This window comes from Opisthorchis viverrini (genome assembly GCF_000715545.1).
Source record: "Opisthorchis viverrini unplaced genomic scaffold opera_v5_137, whole genome shotgun sequence".
Taxonomy (NCBI): Eukaryota; Metazoa; Platyhelminthes; class Trematoda; order Opisthorchiida; family Opisthorchiidae; genus Opisthorchis; species Opisthorchis viverrini.
In genome coordinates this window covers 1,059,849-1,075,932 of record NW_008751790.1, presented here as the reverse complement: position 1 = coordinate 1,075,932, position 16,084 = coordinate 1,059,849, and the positions used below count along the sequence as shown (strand labels likewise).

Below are 16,084 nucleotides of genomic sequence, written 5' to 3'. Positions count from 1 at the left end.
ATATATATATATATATATATATATATATATATATTGAATTTTCATTTCGTTTGTCTGAATTCCAATGGAAAGCCTTTGCGGAACACATTTGGCGAAATGCTACCTAAGACAGTTGGATTGAAGAGCTGTCATCTTTAATGGGATTCTGATATGTATTTATGCACCGTATCTATGCATGTATGACCTAGTCCGTACTTTTGTCTGAATTCCAATGGAAAGCCTTTGCGGAACACATTTGGCGAAATGCTACCCTAGACAGTTGGATTGAAGAGCTGTCATCTTTAATGGGATTCTGATATGTATTTATGCACCGTATCTATGCATGTATGACCTAAGTCCGTACTACTAAGAGCCCAAAAATATGTAGCTACCTATTGCTTCGTAAATTCAAATCTTCAACCATGTAAAAGTAGTCTATAACCTGAGCTAGACTAGTCAGTTTTGACAGAGAGAGTTTACGTAGGTACTTTTGTGGCTTACTGTTCTGAAGCGACATGCCAGGTGAGGTTTCTTAACACTTCTTTCAGGAAGTGACCCATACTTTTAAAGGCTATGATGAAACAGTTGGATGCAATCTCATAAGGGGACTGATAGGAATAGTCTTTGGTGTCTTAGTGGACGTAATAACTGCAATGTCTGCTTGGGTACCTAACGCGGTAGCAGAAAAAATCATTATCTCTGCTCATTTCAGAAGTGTACCGTATGCGGAAAAATACCCATAATTAGGTCAACCATCGGTGTGTGCCCAAATTTGATTTGTACTCTTTCCGGCTGTCTCGCCAGACAGTGCGCACTTTCAGATACTAGCCTACAAGTTGTACCAAAGTGGGTTTATCGCATACTTTATTTGACAGTCTCTAACCATTCTTTCCATCCTGGGACACATGAAACTGACAAGAGAACTGTATTCACTGGTTCCCCGAGAGATGACACTAAATGAGCTCCACTGATGAACCATAGCGATAAACCTTACGTGTCGACCTTGTTTTGTATGCGATTCCAAGGCTGTCTTTGATGGTCATTCGTCTGCTTTTGTAGCCACTTTGGTACTCTGGTATGGTAAAATGATAATCGTTCAACTGTAACACCCTTTCGAGGTGAATACCCACCGTACCACCCAAAGTAAGTACGATGGCTGAGATACTGCCACGTTGCCCAAGCTTAGGCAGGAACACTTAAGATACCGTGGTTTGAATCGAACCATGCACTTTCGGGTCAGCGAGTTCGCGACTCTGAGCTATCTCGAGCTATTTATGTTGAACTTTGTGTATCGATTTCTCCGCCCATCTTATACAAATGACCCGTCACTAAATTTCTGTTGTCGACAATACCATGGTAGTTGAATCTGCATACTAGCTGCTTATCTGTCAGACCATTTACATAGACAGCATGCAACTGTATTTTGTTGCACAGTCTGAGCCACTAGGATAAGCATGCATTAGGGGAAAATTGCTGGTAACATGTCGACCGGACAGGAAGTGTACTTTTTTGGCGTTGACAAAGTCGACACAAACTTGAAAGGCCAGTACGCTTGAGGGGGCAAAATATTCATGTGGTTTGCAGCGACAACTTGTTGCAGATGACCAGTTCTTTTTGGGATGCGTACAGAATGGATGATATGTATGTGCATTTTTGGATAATTAGTGTAGATAGGCTAAATATAGTGGAAGAAAAATTTATCGGTGCATCAATGTGATACCTAAAATCACAAACCTGACAAGTGTCCCATCAGACAAGCTATCAATGGTCTTGGGCAAAACTCTCATTCATGCGCAGTGCAGCAGACACATGAGAAAAAGGGTGGACACTGATTTGAACGGTTCTCTTGCCCTTGCGTCGGCAAATCCTGCAACGACCAGAGTGAAAAACCACTCCAAAGGTTGACGAAACGTTGGCTTCCCCTTCTGTGAATGTGCTGATAAGTCGTCAAAGGGATGCTCGATAATTCCCGAAATAGGTAAGAGTAAATGTGTTCGCTCACAACTCGGGTGTGTATTAGGATAGGTATTCCAAACTGCATTCACTCAGAAGAATCGTTTTATTACACGAAGAAGTTAGACGCGTCTGCACATCCAAAACAAGTCTTGCTTCACTGGCGCTTATAGAGACAATGAAGTGCCTGTGATCGCACTAGTGCTGTGCTGTTGTAGGAAGCAGTATTCACTATCCGCATCAAACCGCCTTAGAGTTTCAACTGCTACACTAGGTGGAGTAATCATAAAAAAACCTGTTTACACGTGCTTGATGAGAATCTTTCAAATTTTAAGCTTTTTCAACAAGAACTATTAATCCACTCAGCATAGTCTACCAAATCGATCGACGAAAGTTAGTTCCCTCTAAAACGGAACCATAGAAAGAGCACGGAGGGTATTTTTTCAAGATAGAATGTGTTATCTTACAGTCGGTTGTATGTTTTTCTTCCGAAATAGCTTTCAATTTTTTATTATATAGCATCTGCTTCAGCTCTGAGTTCTGAAAGTTTCTTCAGTGCGGTTGGTCACCGATTTTCCCTACCGAGAAGTGCGGCCCTGAACTTCATTTCAGTGGTTGCTGGACTATCCGCTTCGGCCCGCTGATATAGGTTTGTTCTGGGAATAATTCAGCGTGTCAAAATCACTCCTCAAATCTCATGGAAATTCCATATCGTATTTCGCGAATCAGTTTTGCATCGTTTTTAAACGAAAGACATGATTGGACACGGAAAGTTGCAGCCACACGGGGCTACTTTTCGACACTGAGACGCAGGATTCTAGGATTCGGGCACCACTTTATTCCCCCAGCTTGCGGTTTAAATGCAAATCCCATTGTTCGGTAATCATTGGATATTTTACGGCAGACACCGAATGAGATAAGCAATCTGAGTCCGGTGGTGCTCACTTTATCAACAAAAACCAATGTAGATTGTGCTGTTTCCCGAAATTTCGCTGGTCATTTCGTCTGAAAGCTCACTCGAGAATACGATTAAGTCATCAAAGCTATGTCCCTTCGTTCGCTCTGAAGTCATCGTTTATGTCCTCGCGCATGCAGCTAGCTCAACGCCCTACGTGACTTGAGTAAGTACTGGCGAAAACTCGGCCCTCGAGTGCGCTCAGATGTCGGTGCAATTTTCTGGCTGTCCAATCTGGTCGTTGCATCTAATGACATCGCGACGTGGTATGTGGCACGCATCTCTGTGCGGGAAGGCATTGTTGCTACATTTGCCCCAGTCGTGTGGGTGTGAGTCAGACGAATAACTTCTATTGAACCTAAGACATGATGGTACAGCTGAATCAAGTAATCTGAAATTCCATTGCGTATTTGCTCGTCTTAGGGATGTGAGAAACAGATCACCTGAGCTGAATCAAGTAGTATGCCAAGCTTTGTTCTGAAAGCGACTTCACTCCTACCGATTTTCTCGTTTCCTTCATGCACGTCAGATTGTCGCGATAAAAAAACACCATTCACCCAACCCGCCTTTCTCCACAAAGTAGAACACGAAGTTTGGTCAACTGACTGCGGTCAATCCCATATCATTCAGTGGTGCGGACCTTCATTTTTAGTTCTAACGAATGTTTGTCACCGTGAAGTGAACAGAGATGCCTTAGCAATGGATGGCACCAGGGACTTTGGAATAACCGGAAACATGTCGGGATAAGTTGCAGCAGCTGAACCTTTGTTGCTGATGCGGGGATAGTGAGGTATTTGATTAAAACTTTTAAGAGTACCAGCTGTAATACCAGCATAAGCACTCAGTATTTTCACTTCACTGGATATCGATTAGAGCATGGAAGAGTACGGTTCACGACCCACGTTCATTTATATGCAAGTAGCCACCCACAGAATAGGAGTAAGTCAGCGGTGCACGCGAGTGTGGATTGTCATCAACTCCGCAGCCTACAGTTCCATGCATCCTAGCTTAGTCTTACCCAGGAATCTGACGTGGAATTTCTCCTCGCGACTTATGTTGTATAGACTGTTTTTTATCGTCAACCTTTCTTTTACATGAAAATGAAAAACTAAAAGCATTGGCAAATAAATCTCACCGCACACAGTGAAATCAAAAAAGTATTCGGTCCCACTCATGTAAGCACAGCGAACTGATATTTCACCAAAAAGTGAATGAAGGATGTTTCCATGGGACGACTCATTCTAGCAGGTGACAGTTTGGCTTTCAAATGCAGGGTAGTATTTGAGTAACAAAGTCTGTGTGGGGTGTTCGCCGACGATTGCCGTTCGTGTGCTGTAGCACCAAGGCCAATTCTCCCTCCATCATGGACAAGAAAATCTAACTAGAAACCTGGGTCACGGTTTTATAAATTGCTGTTGGATAATAGTAGTTTGTTTCTTGTCCTGAAGCACCCATATTTGGTGGTTTCCTACGTATGAACTAACCGCGCGACCACTCATCGAGTGATCTTAATTCCACGTAAATGACCGGTTGCCCTGTAGCATAGCGTGAATTCGAGCACACCGAGTTGATGCATTTGTGGCAAACGCATTCAGCTTGATATGTGATCCATTTTATTCCTGACAGTAAAGTCACCCAAGTAGGTATTGTCCCATCGTTTGCATTTGTTACCAGCCCTGCTGAAACTCGGTTTATCAGTTTGCCGAAAAGAAATAATGAATTGGTCTTAAGTTTTCCAGTTGCGGATCAATGAAAAAACGGGGGAAGTCTGTAAAGACAACCTCAATAGTGCCAGAAATCATCCTCCGTCCTATGTTCACCCATAGATTTAACCGATACCAGCAACCGATCTGGCGCCGTCCAATTCATTGAAGAGACCGCCACTGCAAAGCAGCATCGTCTGCTTGCGAAGAGGGATGTTTTACCCTCCATTTGAAGTAAAAAAAAACACTACCGGTGCAAATGCGCAGTTGTTTACACGTGCACAGCCGTAGGAAACTGCAGTGTGAGAATTAGACTTCCCGAACAACCGCGATAACGGTTCGGCTATAATAGAAGGACACAAAATACAGCCTTTGACGGGTGGGGTTTTACGAGTACGGAAATGATCAGTGGCGTCACGTTAAGGGTACGCATCAACTGGTTTACGAATTGCCGTTGTTACTAGATCTGCACTGTCCACGCGATCCCGTCGTCAACCTCGCTTGGGGCAGACCCGTTTCGCTATTTTGTCAGTTTGTGAACGTGTGAATAGTCTTTAAACTGGTCAATATCTGATGGAACAAAGCATTTCGGTATTTTAGACGAGACCAAGAAGTTGATTGTGCGACGGATTGTTTTTTCTGAATGTCATAACACACGTGAATGCGTATCAGAGCAAGTGTCCAAGAAATGTAAACGAAACAGTGGTTTGGTTTATGCTGTTTACAGACAGCCTTCATGTTTTGCAACGAACTAAATTCAGTGCTGTCCATACGCCCGGTCACACATAAGACTACAGAATATTGGTCTGTTTGCCGAGCTTGGCAGTTGGATTGCAAACGTTTGATCACCAACCGAGGTGACATCGTCACTGCAGGGTTGAGTTGGTCTGCAATGACGATGCCACCTCGATTGGTGATGAAACGTTTGCAATCCAACTGCCAAGCTCAGCGAACAGACCAACAACCAAACAACACACCCGAGCTACCTACATTCCACAACATTGCTAACTACAGAATATGATAAGTATTTGCCTTATTCACGATGGAGCATTGGCCAAAATTCGCCCCAAAAGCTGGTTAGCGACGTGACCCGAATCGTCCTTCTAGACTTCAACATAATGTTTAGTGGGCCACCGAAATGTATCTCCCCTATGCTTTGAACCGGATAATTTGTAGCACAAAAAACCGAATCCCAACAGGTATCGACTGGATCCGTGCAGTTTTATCATCATTATAGGAGCAAAATGAATGAAACCTTCCAGGATTGGACGTCCAGCAATAGTATAAGTTAGAAGTTTAGTAGGACAAATCGAGTGAATTATCAAAGGTTGCCACGTTTCATTTGACGGTCACAACGTCCGCCCGAACAGTTCATGGAGAAAACCTTAATTCATGCCCCTTTTCCTGTTATTTGAAGGTTTTGTTGAGGAAATCACTGTTGCCAAATGATTGGTGGATTGTATCTATGAATAAATTGGTAATTAGATCACATCTGGCAGATACAAAGCTATCCAACGCACCAAGTAACAGTTAGCAATATCTTCATACACACACGAGTCTCTAACATACCCGGGGTAGAAGGGAACCAATGTTCGGATGAGGAGAAAATTCTCATATTTACAAGCAGAGGCAATCCAGACGTATGTATTCATTCATAGTGACAGAGGTATGCGAATATGCCACCAACACTGGTCACCAAAATGATGTCACTGTTCACCATTTTCCATGCATAATAAAATCACCACTGTGGACAGCTGTGAGGACAAAGCACTATGGCTCCACATGGCCCGAATTATAGCAAGAAAACAAGCCCAACGGTAAGGGCAGACTGGAGGTGCCGCAGTCATACCCTGAACAAGCGAAAGATTTCAAGCATTCTCATGGTGTATAGAAACGTGTACAACTAGATGAGAAAAGCATAACCGTATTGATTGCACAACAACCCCAGAAATCAACATATTTGAATAGGCTGACTGGAACAACGCGGTTTACATGTTCATAAGTGATTATTGGTCCGAACCTCAAATCAGTTTATTCCAGATTCCGCATTATAAGTAGTGGCACTTGAACGATGACGTTAGTAGGTTCTCCTGTTGCCAATCTTCTTCATACACCAGTCTGCTCACGTCCTTGCTATCTTCATATATCTTTTCATAACTTGCCACCGATCGACTGCTTCAGGTTACACAAATTCAAAGCGCCTACATGTCGTTTGGGTTAGATGCACGGGCAAACAAAATGAAGCTTCACTATGACTGGGGATCCACATAGTAACCAAACCTTGATCTGTAGAGAAGTGCAGTCTCGGCTGAACATCCCTCAAATCACTTAGCGCAATTGATTGTGTATTCTAAAAATGGATCCTTCATTCAAGAGTTATCCAGTACTTGGGTTGGGCAGTAGCGCCATATAGACTACCGCAGTCACTTATTCTGTACTTTGATGAAGGTCTGCCTGTGATAAAACTGTCATTACAACTAACCTGAAAGAGGATGTGCTCGGTCATTCATCGACGTTCAAGTGCTAAAGCCAACTAAGTTGGTTTACGCAAACAACAAGTCCCCAAATAATGCAGCCTGCAAAGTGAAAGAATTACATTCACTAGTGCCTGACTTCACCCTACGTGCTACCTCCCATTGGGAGGCACTTTGCGTGTGGAGTTGCGGGGTCGTTCGCGTCGGCAACAGTGATCAGCCCTTTATTTCTGTATAGAAAGCAACTGGTGAACACACTGGTGATTATTGCACCTTCAGAGTAGCCTCGGAATCTTTATCAACACATCCCGAGGCGTTTGATGCGAAACATCAAACACCATTCTTTTTACCAGACAACCACGGTTTTTGAAGCAAGTTCATCAGCTCAAATTTGAAGAACAGCTTCAGCGTTCGAAATTGGAGGATATGGTTTCGCCAGTTCGCCATGACGATTGTGGAATATCGAATTTTTCCGTGCGCAAAACGGATGTATGAATCAGAATTAATGCTAACTACAAGCTGTGTTAACTAATTCGCTTCACTCGACCTATTTCCACTGGCTGGCGCCGAAGGTTCCGGTTCACTCCTTGCTAGTGGCCGGGAGCTTTCAAAAGTTGGCTTGACTCATGTTTATTTCTCAAGTTGAAATTGATCAGTACGCGCCAAACCAAAGATTTGACACCCGCGAAAATGACCCCTTTTAGTGAATACGCTAACACTAGAAATAATTCCACACCGGAATCTTTCGAACGACCATTGATAATTTGACGGGAGGCCTTGTTCCCTTGCGCTTGCCTGAACTATATTCCCTATTCCGGTATTTCTAATTCGGAACGATTGCAAACGTCATCGTGTTATTGGCCCTTGCGTCCGTCGGTTAATTTGGTATTCTCGTTTATTAAGTGGGCGCCTTTTCCAGTCCAAGTGGTGTACCCGTTTGGATTGGACCCCTGATTTTTCTACGATACCCTCTTCTAAATGATTGTGCGGTTCAGAGCTGTGATTCTTACATTATATTGCACTTAGCGGTTGATAAATAGGGTCAATATCAGTATGTTTGTTGATGGCTACTTGGTGGAGTATCGCGATTTCATAGATTCGCGTTCGTTCTTCGTTCTCGCTTGAGCCGATATCCGAACACCGCTCCAGTCGAATTCGCGTCCTACCTTATCATTTATCTAATGTTACCGGATACCTGAAAAAGGGAGCTCGGACTGAAAATATCTAAGCGTATACCTAAGCGTATTTTCGACAATTAAATAGGGCCTATGTTAGATGTGCTCCTGTCTCGCGTAGCACAAATTCTCTTGTTCATCGGACCTGGGTTTGTTTCAAATGACTTGTGTCACTATGAATCTTGCCGCACGAGTAAGCTCCATGGACTTTGGACTGTGCTCAACAAAAGCTTTTTAGTTCTTTTGCTAAAGGTTTATACCTTTTTGTTCCACCTGGATATTGCTAGACCTCTCTTGATTCGTTACAATGAATCCTCTTGCAGGGTCGACGCAGCGCTTGTCACCAAATGAAATATAGCCCTGTTAGAGCGGATACCTTTGCAACGACGACACCGAAGCCAGAAGAAACTCACCACTCACTACTACACATAGAGACCCTGGCAGTGATATTAGATTTCAGCGTAGGAACTGGAGGTGCCTATTTGAAAAATAAACGGACCGGAATCCGTTACCGACACTGTTAAGAGCTGTATTGATGATTCCTTTTGATTTTTAGTTGTTTCTCAATACCCACAAGCTCTATCTCAGCAAATTATGTTGATAAAACAGCCTGCCTTACCCTTAGTAAGAGATACACCAATTATTTACGGCGAAGCCACATGCTTACTGATGTATCGTCGTCTCCTTTACTCGCTTCGCACACGCTATCGAATCAACACAACGGTGCTATTTTTCGAACTGACTGATCAGTGGACCTTCTTCAACGGGCTCAGTTAAACTGACCGCCACTGCCATCAACACTTAGAATTGCTGCGCTAGGTCATATGCCGAAAAGTCTGTCGACATCCCTTACAAATCAATAATGTTAGTCAACTCCGGCAGGCCAAACCACTAGCGCTGACGAGATGGCATAAACGGGCTAATAATACTTTATTCGTATCGCCTAGTTTATTGAGTAAATAAGGTGAAAACAGCTTATGCGCGCGTGGGTTTATGCAAATCTCACATTGGACGTTCCGCAGTTAGGATTTCCTCAAATCATACATGCTAGTGACTACGAGTTGCCCTAAGGATTCAATGCATTTTATTAGATCATGTCTCTGTGATGCGTCTCGCCATCGCACAACAACCGAGCCGTCCTAGAGAGGCTCAACCCTGCTAGTGCAACCTCGCAAAATACTGAAGAATATGGTAGGTTCGGTACTGTGAGTCACCAGACTACACACCAGTCCTCCCACAAAATGTGAGCCACTGGAACTGAGGTAAGTTTGCTCCGTCTTCTGACTGATACCTACCAAAGACTGTCATTCCAAGGACGACATCATTAGCCATATAGTTTATGGAGTCTCCTCAATTTATCCATCAGCAGCTTGAAAGTCTTCGTGGTCGGCCTCGAGGAAAGTTTGCACGGTGTCCTATCACACCAGCACTTAAAGCGACTTAAGGATGCCAGCATGCTGATGGTATAGAAGCCACTGGTGTCGACACCAGTGCCCATTGTTTATGTTTTGACCAGCCGATTGGTTGTAACATACTTCCACAACCTCGCTAATTGATCTCATTCTCTCGGAGCTATATCGACTGAATGTTTGTGCATGGCAGCACCAGACTGGGATTCGCGCAAGCCATGTGTGGCTGTCCGGTAACACGCTGGCTTTCAGTGATATGGTAGTTTGTACCGGAACGTCCTATTCGAATGCCGGTCATCTGTGAATAAAGACAACTACTGGGACTGGTTTATTAATAGCAACACCAACAGGAGACGCTTTGGTGCGCAGACAAATCCACACAGCACGTGGTTAGATAAACACAGTGCGAAGCTGTCCGAGATATTCTTTGAATACACAAAACTCTACCAAACGACCACACGGTCAGAGAGCAGAGCTGCCTTGTGAATTACATCTGGTAATACAACAACGATTCGATATCAGTATCCTGGTAAGGTACCACCCAAGGTTCCCATAAGGCATTAACTTTGATCAGCGGTATTGGCGGGGGGAGGCATTCATTAGCACGAGGTTATTGGAAACTCTCCGATAGCCCACAACCGGGCTCATCAGATAGGCGCAATCCCCAATCTCGTGTCAACCATATGGTCTACTTCAAGCCGAAATGCATGAAATTGGACTGACACAGTTAGCTGCACAACAGTTTGGTTTTGACAGTAAGCTCGCCCGAAACCCAGCTGAATCTATCGTCCACGTTCTTCGTCAACTGAATATACCGCACCAGGACGCCTCATTTTTCTGTTGGTAGGACATTCGAGATATCACAATACGCTGCATACATATCTCGAATATTGTACGGAATGAAACAAGGGGCAGCCATCGTGCAGCACATTCAGTTAAAGAATATTATAAACGAGAGACCCAGCTGAGTCTCCTGTATGAAGATGGGAGCAATAGTCGAAATCACAGGGTCCTATTTACTGAAGACTCCATTGCATTTCAACACACTGATTGGGTGTAGTCGTCCTGTTTAAGTGGACAGAAAATCACCTGACAGCACTGCTTTCCTGGATGGTATAGCTATCGGAAATCATTTGGTTGAGTGCAGGACCTGGACACGACCTCATGTGTCAGATGAACTTGAAGAGGGGCACTCTTGCTTTCGGACCGTAATCAATGCCTCGGGTGCCTGTCAAATTTTCTGACTGAACATCGTACCAGCCAGTGACGTATGGATTCCTGGGACAGCTCCTATAATGCGTTCCAGAGGGAACTATTCTTAACTGCATGGCCTAGTGAATGCCCACAGTCCATGAAAAGATGAGTGATTGGAGTGAACAAAGGCGGGGAATCTAAACCTAAACGCCGTTTACTTGGTTCACAACAAGATTCTCACTGACAACAGAATCCACCCAACGTTGACGCTTCGTTGCTGTGCAATCATGATATATCTGAAAGGCTTACTGTAGAAAAATAGCATAAAAGTCGACGGGAAGGGGACTTCGTGCTAGCCCAATACGATCATTCTGAGGTACCTACCTCCATACACTCATTCAGGTAATCTGGATAGAGCCTGACAACAAAAAAGCCAGACATCGATTAACAGTCATACCTTGTAGCGTATCCAACCAGGCGCAGTGGGGATCACGGGGTCCTACCGACAGCACCCAGCTTTTTCGTAATCTTCTTCATACTCTTCTGCCAGGTCAAAGGTTAGCCCAACGATGATTACATCTTAGCTAGACATGTGTTTAGATTAAGCTCTCATAAGCTGTAGAAGTATGATGCCAGGCACAAGTAAATTTCTGTTAGCCATTAAGTGTCCGGTACCGGCTGAATGAGTGGTACGGTTGTAAAATGCATAGAACTTTCCGATTATCACATCGGAATCAGCGACAGTGCTGGCGGAAGACGAAAGATTCATGAGCTTTTAACCAGTTTGATTGTGCGAAAACAACGGAAAATTCTTTACTCACAAAACCAGTCATTTCCGTGGTTTACTTGATTTATTTAAAATTCATAACCTTACTTTCAACTCGGTGCACAGGAATGCATCGAGACGGTGAACCGACTAAGACCAGAAGACAAGCAATAGTTGTGTAATTGAAGGCATGCATAAAGTCGTAACCAAGATTTACTTTACGATCTAATTGGTTCTTGAGGAAGTGTGCGTGCACACTGCCCACATAAACGGGACCGTGACAGTCACATACCATCTCCTGTATTTAGATGTTCCAAGTCCGGTTGCAATCCATTTATATTATCTACAGGACGATACTAAATGCACTAGCCGGAATTAACAACCACTTCTTGGCTCGACCTAAAGCTGCCACCTTGACGTGGTGGTCGGGCTTGAGTGCTGCAATGATCCAGCGGGCCACAGTGGCTAGAGCTTCGTTCCACAAAGTGCCACCATGCCAGGAAGGTCAAAGGGGAGCAGACAAATCAAGAACAGCGACATCCCATGCAAACAGTAATCGTGCTACGCGGCTGTCTGGGGGTTAAGTCGTGCTATCCGTTGCACTAGGTGTGAAGGTGACCAGCATGTCCATATTCATGGACAGGAATGCGATGCCGCATTCCTGCGACGGACAGCTAGAAAATGTCGGCCCTAAAAATCGCAAACAGCGACCGCCGGTGCATTATTCGGTACAGTCGAAATAGTTTTAAAGCCAAAGAATCCGGTGCTGCCCAAAAGCCACCTGCTGTGCGCAGCTGTATTTGATACGAGTAAAACGACTATTGTGCACTTACGGTAAAACATCCTCAAGAAAAGCGTTTTAAACCTCATCGTGTCCGCTTAACAACGAAAACTTCACTGCAAAACACACTTATAGGAAGTAGCATTTTATTTCGGCCCTACGCAGTCATATATATACACAAAAGAGTTTCAGCTCTCAAGGGAGTAGGTTACACAGTATTGCAGTGACCCTAACAGATAATGTGGTTGGAGCAGCTGAAGTTGCAACGGAATGACTCATGAGTGACTGTCGAACTGTGAAACGAGGAAATTCTATGTATTGCATGATTGAAAATATAAACAGTGTGAAAGTCTTCGCCTCAAGCTTCCGTATCCATGGCATCCCCAGAGGAGTCACTTTCATTGGAGGCAGGAGAATTCTTTGACTCCAGATTTGTGTTTTGAGGTGAGACGTGATCCATGTCCTCAGGACCTGCTAATTTGACCCCAACAACAACCGGTTTAGTCGAAAGATCATTTGAGAAGGACTGTGAGAGGGAATCATCGTTTTCAACTCCATTCTGACACGCTGGTGAACGGTCCATTTCACTGCCGTTCTCACTTCTGGAACTTGATTCACTGCTATCACGTCTAGGATGTTTCGTCGTTGATTGACCACTTTCTGAAGTTGGGCGGACTGGACTTGAATTGCGGCCTTCTCCGATAGCTGATGCCGAGTCTCTTTCCCTTCGTTCTTCACGCAAAGACTCTGACAGAGTGGTTGAAACTTTTGGACTTTCATCACGATGCTTCCGAGATTTGCTGTCTCTGTGATAATCCCTATCCTTCTCTCGGCGCCGGTCTCTGTCGTAGTCTCGATCACGTCTATCTCTGTCTCGAGTGCGATCCCGACCGTCTCTGACAGAACCACGGTCCCTATCTCGGTCCCGGCGATCTGCCCGTCGCCCTCTGGATCGGCTCCTTGATGAACGCCGCCGACTTGAACGTGACCGGGAACGGTGGTATTTCCGGCGTTCTCGCGATCTAGAATAAAGGAAATTCCAGCGAATAAGAGGACCTGCGGGAACGCCTTAATATTGCGAACTGACAACATAATATCAAACACACGGGTGTCGCTTTCTCAGGACTCGGCAACCGCGACACAGTCAAATATTGCGATCGTCCTGAGGAGTGGGGTCGGTAAACACTAGAACCAAACCGGAATGCTGGATCTATTCCTGTGACTGGTCACAGCGAAAGACCGACGGACGGCAAGCCTATCAACTGCTGACACCAATACGCATTTGGTGAAGGCTTCGCCAAAGTATGTTGACGGGAGAAGTTAACCCACAAAAAGCAATCAAATCGAAACTAAGTATAAACACCTCCGAAAACTTGGAAACCGAATTCGGCTTCACGTTCGCAAGTTTTACTTCAAATTCAGGGAGGCACTTTGAGCTCCAATAATTTCTGGGATCAGTTATTCGTGTTTCCGATTGTATGTTTAGCATACGTTTACTGGAAAACGCAAAGCAGACATACATTTTATGTCCGCAAGCGCTACGTAAGACGCGTAGGGATGGAATAAATCGAACCTATCTAAAGTCAGCACCGTATACCTGCTACCTCATCCAGGTTCACCTGGTACCATGCACTCACCGCATGCAAATTCGTCTGATTCCTGGCGGGACTCGAGATACTTCGGCGGTTAGGCCACGAAACTACTGAACGAGAAGTCCGTGGTTCAAACCTGAAACTCGCTATTCGATTGATCTTGTCAAAGCTTGGGTGACCTGGTCTTTGAGACCCTGACAATTCCCCAGTCTCGTACCACCATGAACTCCGCAACTACAACCATTGCCATGCAGCATCTGACTTTTTGCACGCTTCAGCACTAAAATTGACCACTCTGTTCGTCTTGCATAATATTTAGCTACAACTCCTAAGCGTCCGTCTTCATCAGAAGTCCTAAACAACACAATGTCGGCTACTTTGACGGACAACCTGTGATAGAAACTTAGTGTGAGTATAAGGAGCTCCCTTCACCCTCAGAAGTATCCGAATGTACATCCCTACTCAAGCGTCATTGTGAAGAGTTGGATAATCAAAACTAATCAACTGGCCTCAACCGCGAATTCAGGGTTATGACGACAGCGGTGCACCCGCAGCAGCAGCTGCAGAATTGACTGAAGTTCATGGCCACGGGTCCAATTACCGTATTGGGACTCTGCGTTAACTTTTCCGAAACAAAGCAGTCTGGATGCCTAGTCAATGTGCCTACAACTAGGTACCATAGTGATTAACTGTGACAGAAGAGGTAAGGTATAAAGACGAAGATACGAGGCATCAGTAGCTACACTTTTCCGCTAACCCATCAGTGTGCAGTGAATAAAGCAGACTAGGATGACGTCATCACGCCTCGGCCACTGTAGCACGAGGGTAACTTTTGCTGCGCACTCCACAGTTGTCTGAAGCTGAGACACCGTCAGAGTGTACGACAATGGATTTACAATCCGGACTGACTCGAAAGCAAGACTGCAGCAAGGACCAACATCATAGCTGAGGCAAGTTGCCAAATTTGTCCCACCCACGAAATTAAAGGACTAACACCTTGGGAGGATGTATAAATGCCGTACGGACATCCTATAGCATAAATTGAGTACACAGATAATTGAACCACGGCGTTATCCAATAGTGAGTAATGAAACTGACATGGTCTCTACGGAGCTGAATAATGGCACAGTTTTGAAAATTGGGCTGTAGAACATCTCCATGTCCTGGTAAGGGTATGAAACCAATGGTACGGTCACACTGGGACCAACATTGTCCACCGATCCTAAATAGTGTTCTATACGATAATAGAATCGAGGGAACTCCAGCAACTGGTTCTAAGCAATAGAAACAGCTTCCCGATTGCGAAGATACCTCTGGAAGCAAACAGCCGGTTTTGAATATAAAATCAACCTCGCATTCGTGACGAAAACTTGGGACAAGTCAACAGCCAGATTAGTGCCCTTGTGCCATGCGATTTGTATGACTGGCATCACTGTAAATAGTCGAAACTGATCGGGGTCACCGGATGATAAAGTTTTAGTGAACAAACGAGTAATTTGTTGCTGCGCAGCCTATCGCTTTTGATACAAAAGCTCTATCAGACCAAGTGAATAAATTACCCAGATGGTCGAGTTTTGATGCAAACGAACGAATTTGTAAAGCTTCCAATTAGCAGCTTAGCTTCCAATTAGCAGACTAAGTTAGTGCCGAATGTTGGCCAAAAGCTGTTGTTGGTGTGGCTAACAGAGGCCTACGGCTGTTCGGTTAGAAAGAAAAGTGACAACGGATAGAGTCGAGTTTTGGGCCTTGTTCTTACCTGTGAAATAGTGGTTTATTATTATCCTTGAGCACAGTAAGTTGTTGGCTTGCGACTTATCGAATGTTAAGATAAATGGGTTGGAGATGGAACATTAAGTTCCTATCCTTACCTCAAATTTAGTTTGCATTAACTTTCTTACATTATACTGCAGTGTATATCAACAGGCCACGCGCACTAAAACTAGACCTTCCGCAGTGCTATGCCCACAAATGCTGAGCGACATTCCGTGAACATCGTTGTACAAAGCAAGCTTATCACTAGCTAGTACTATCTAGTCATACTTGTATGCTTTGTATTTGTTGGGGATGTCAGTATCCCCAAAAACTGCTTATTTTCCGAGTTAT

The 16,084-nt window shown here is 44.4% G+C and overlaps 1 protein-coding gene across 1 annotated transcript in view; it reads right to left on the bottom strand.

The window, feature by feature from the left end:
• Positions 1-12,523: 12,523 nt before the first annotated feature.
• T265_06467 (hypothetical protein) overlaps positions 12,524-16,084 on the bottom strand; it is a gene marked incomplete at both ends in the record, with an annotated part of 18,140 nt that continues 14,579 nt past the window's right edge. Inside the window, one exon of the mRNA XM_009171735.1 lies at positions 12,524-13,411. Within this exon, the coding sequence (XP_009169999.1) occupies positions 12,748-13,411 (664 nt within the window). The remainder of the gene's footprint in view (positions 13,412-16,084) is intronic.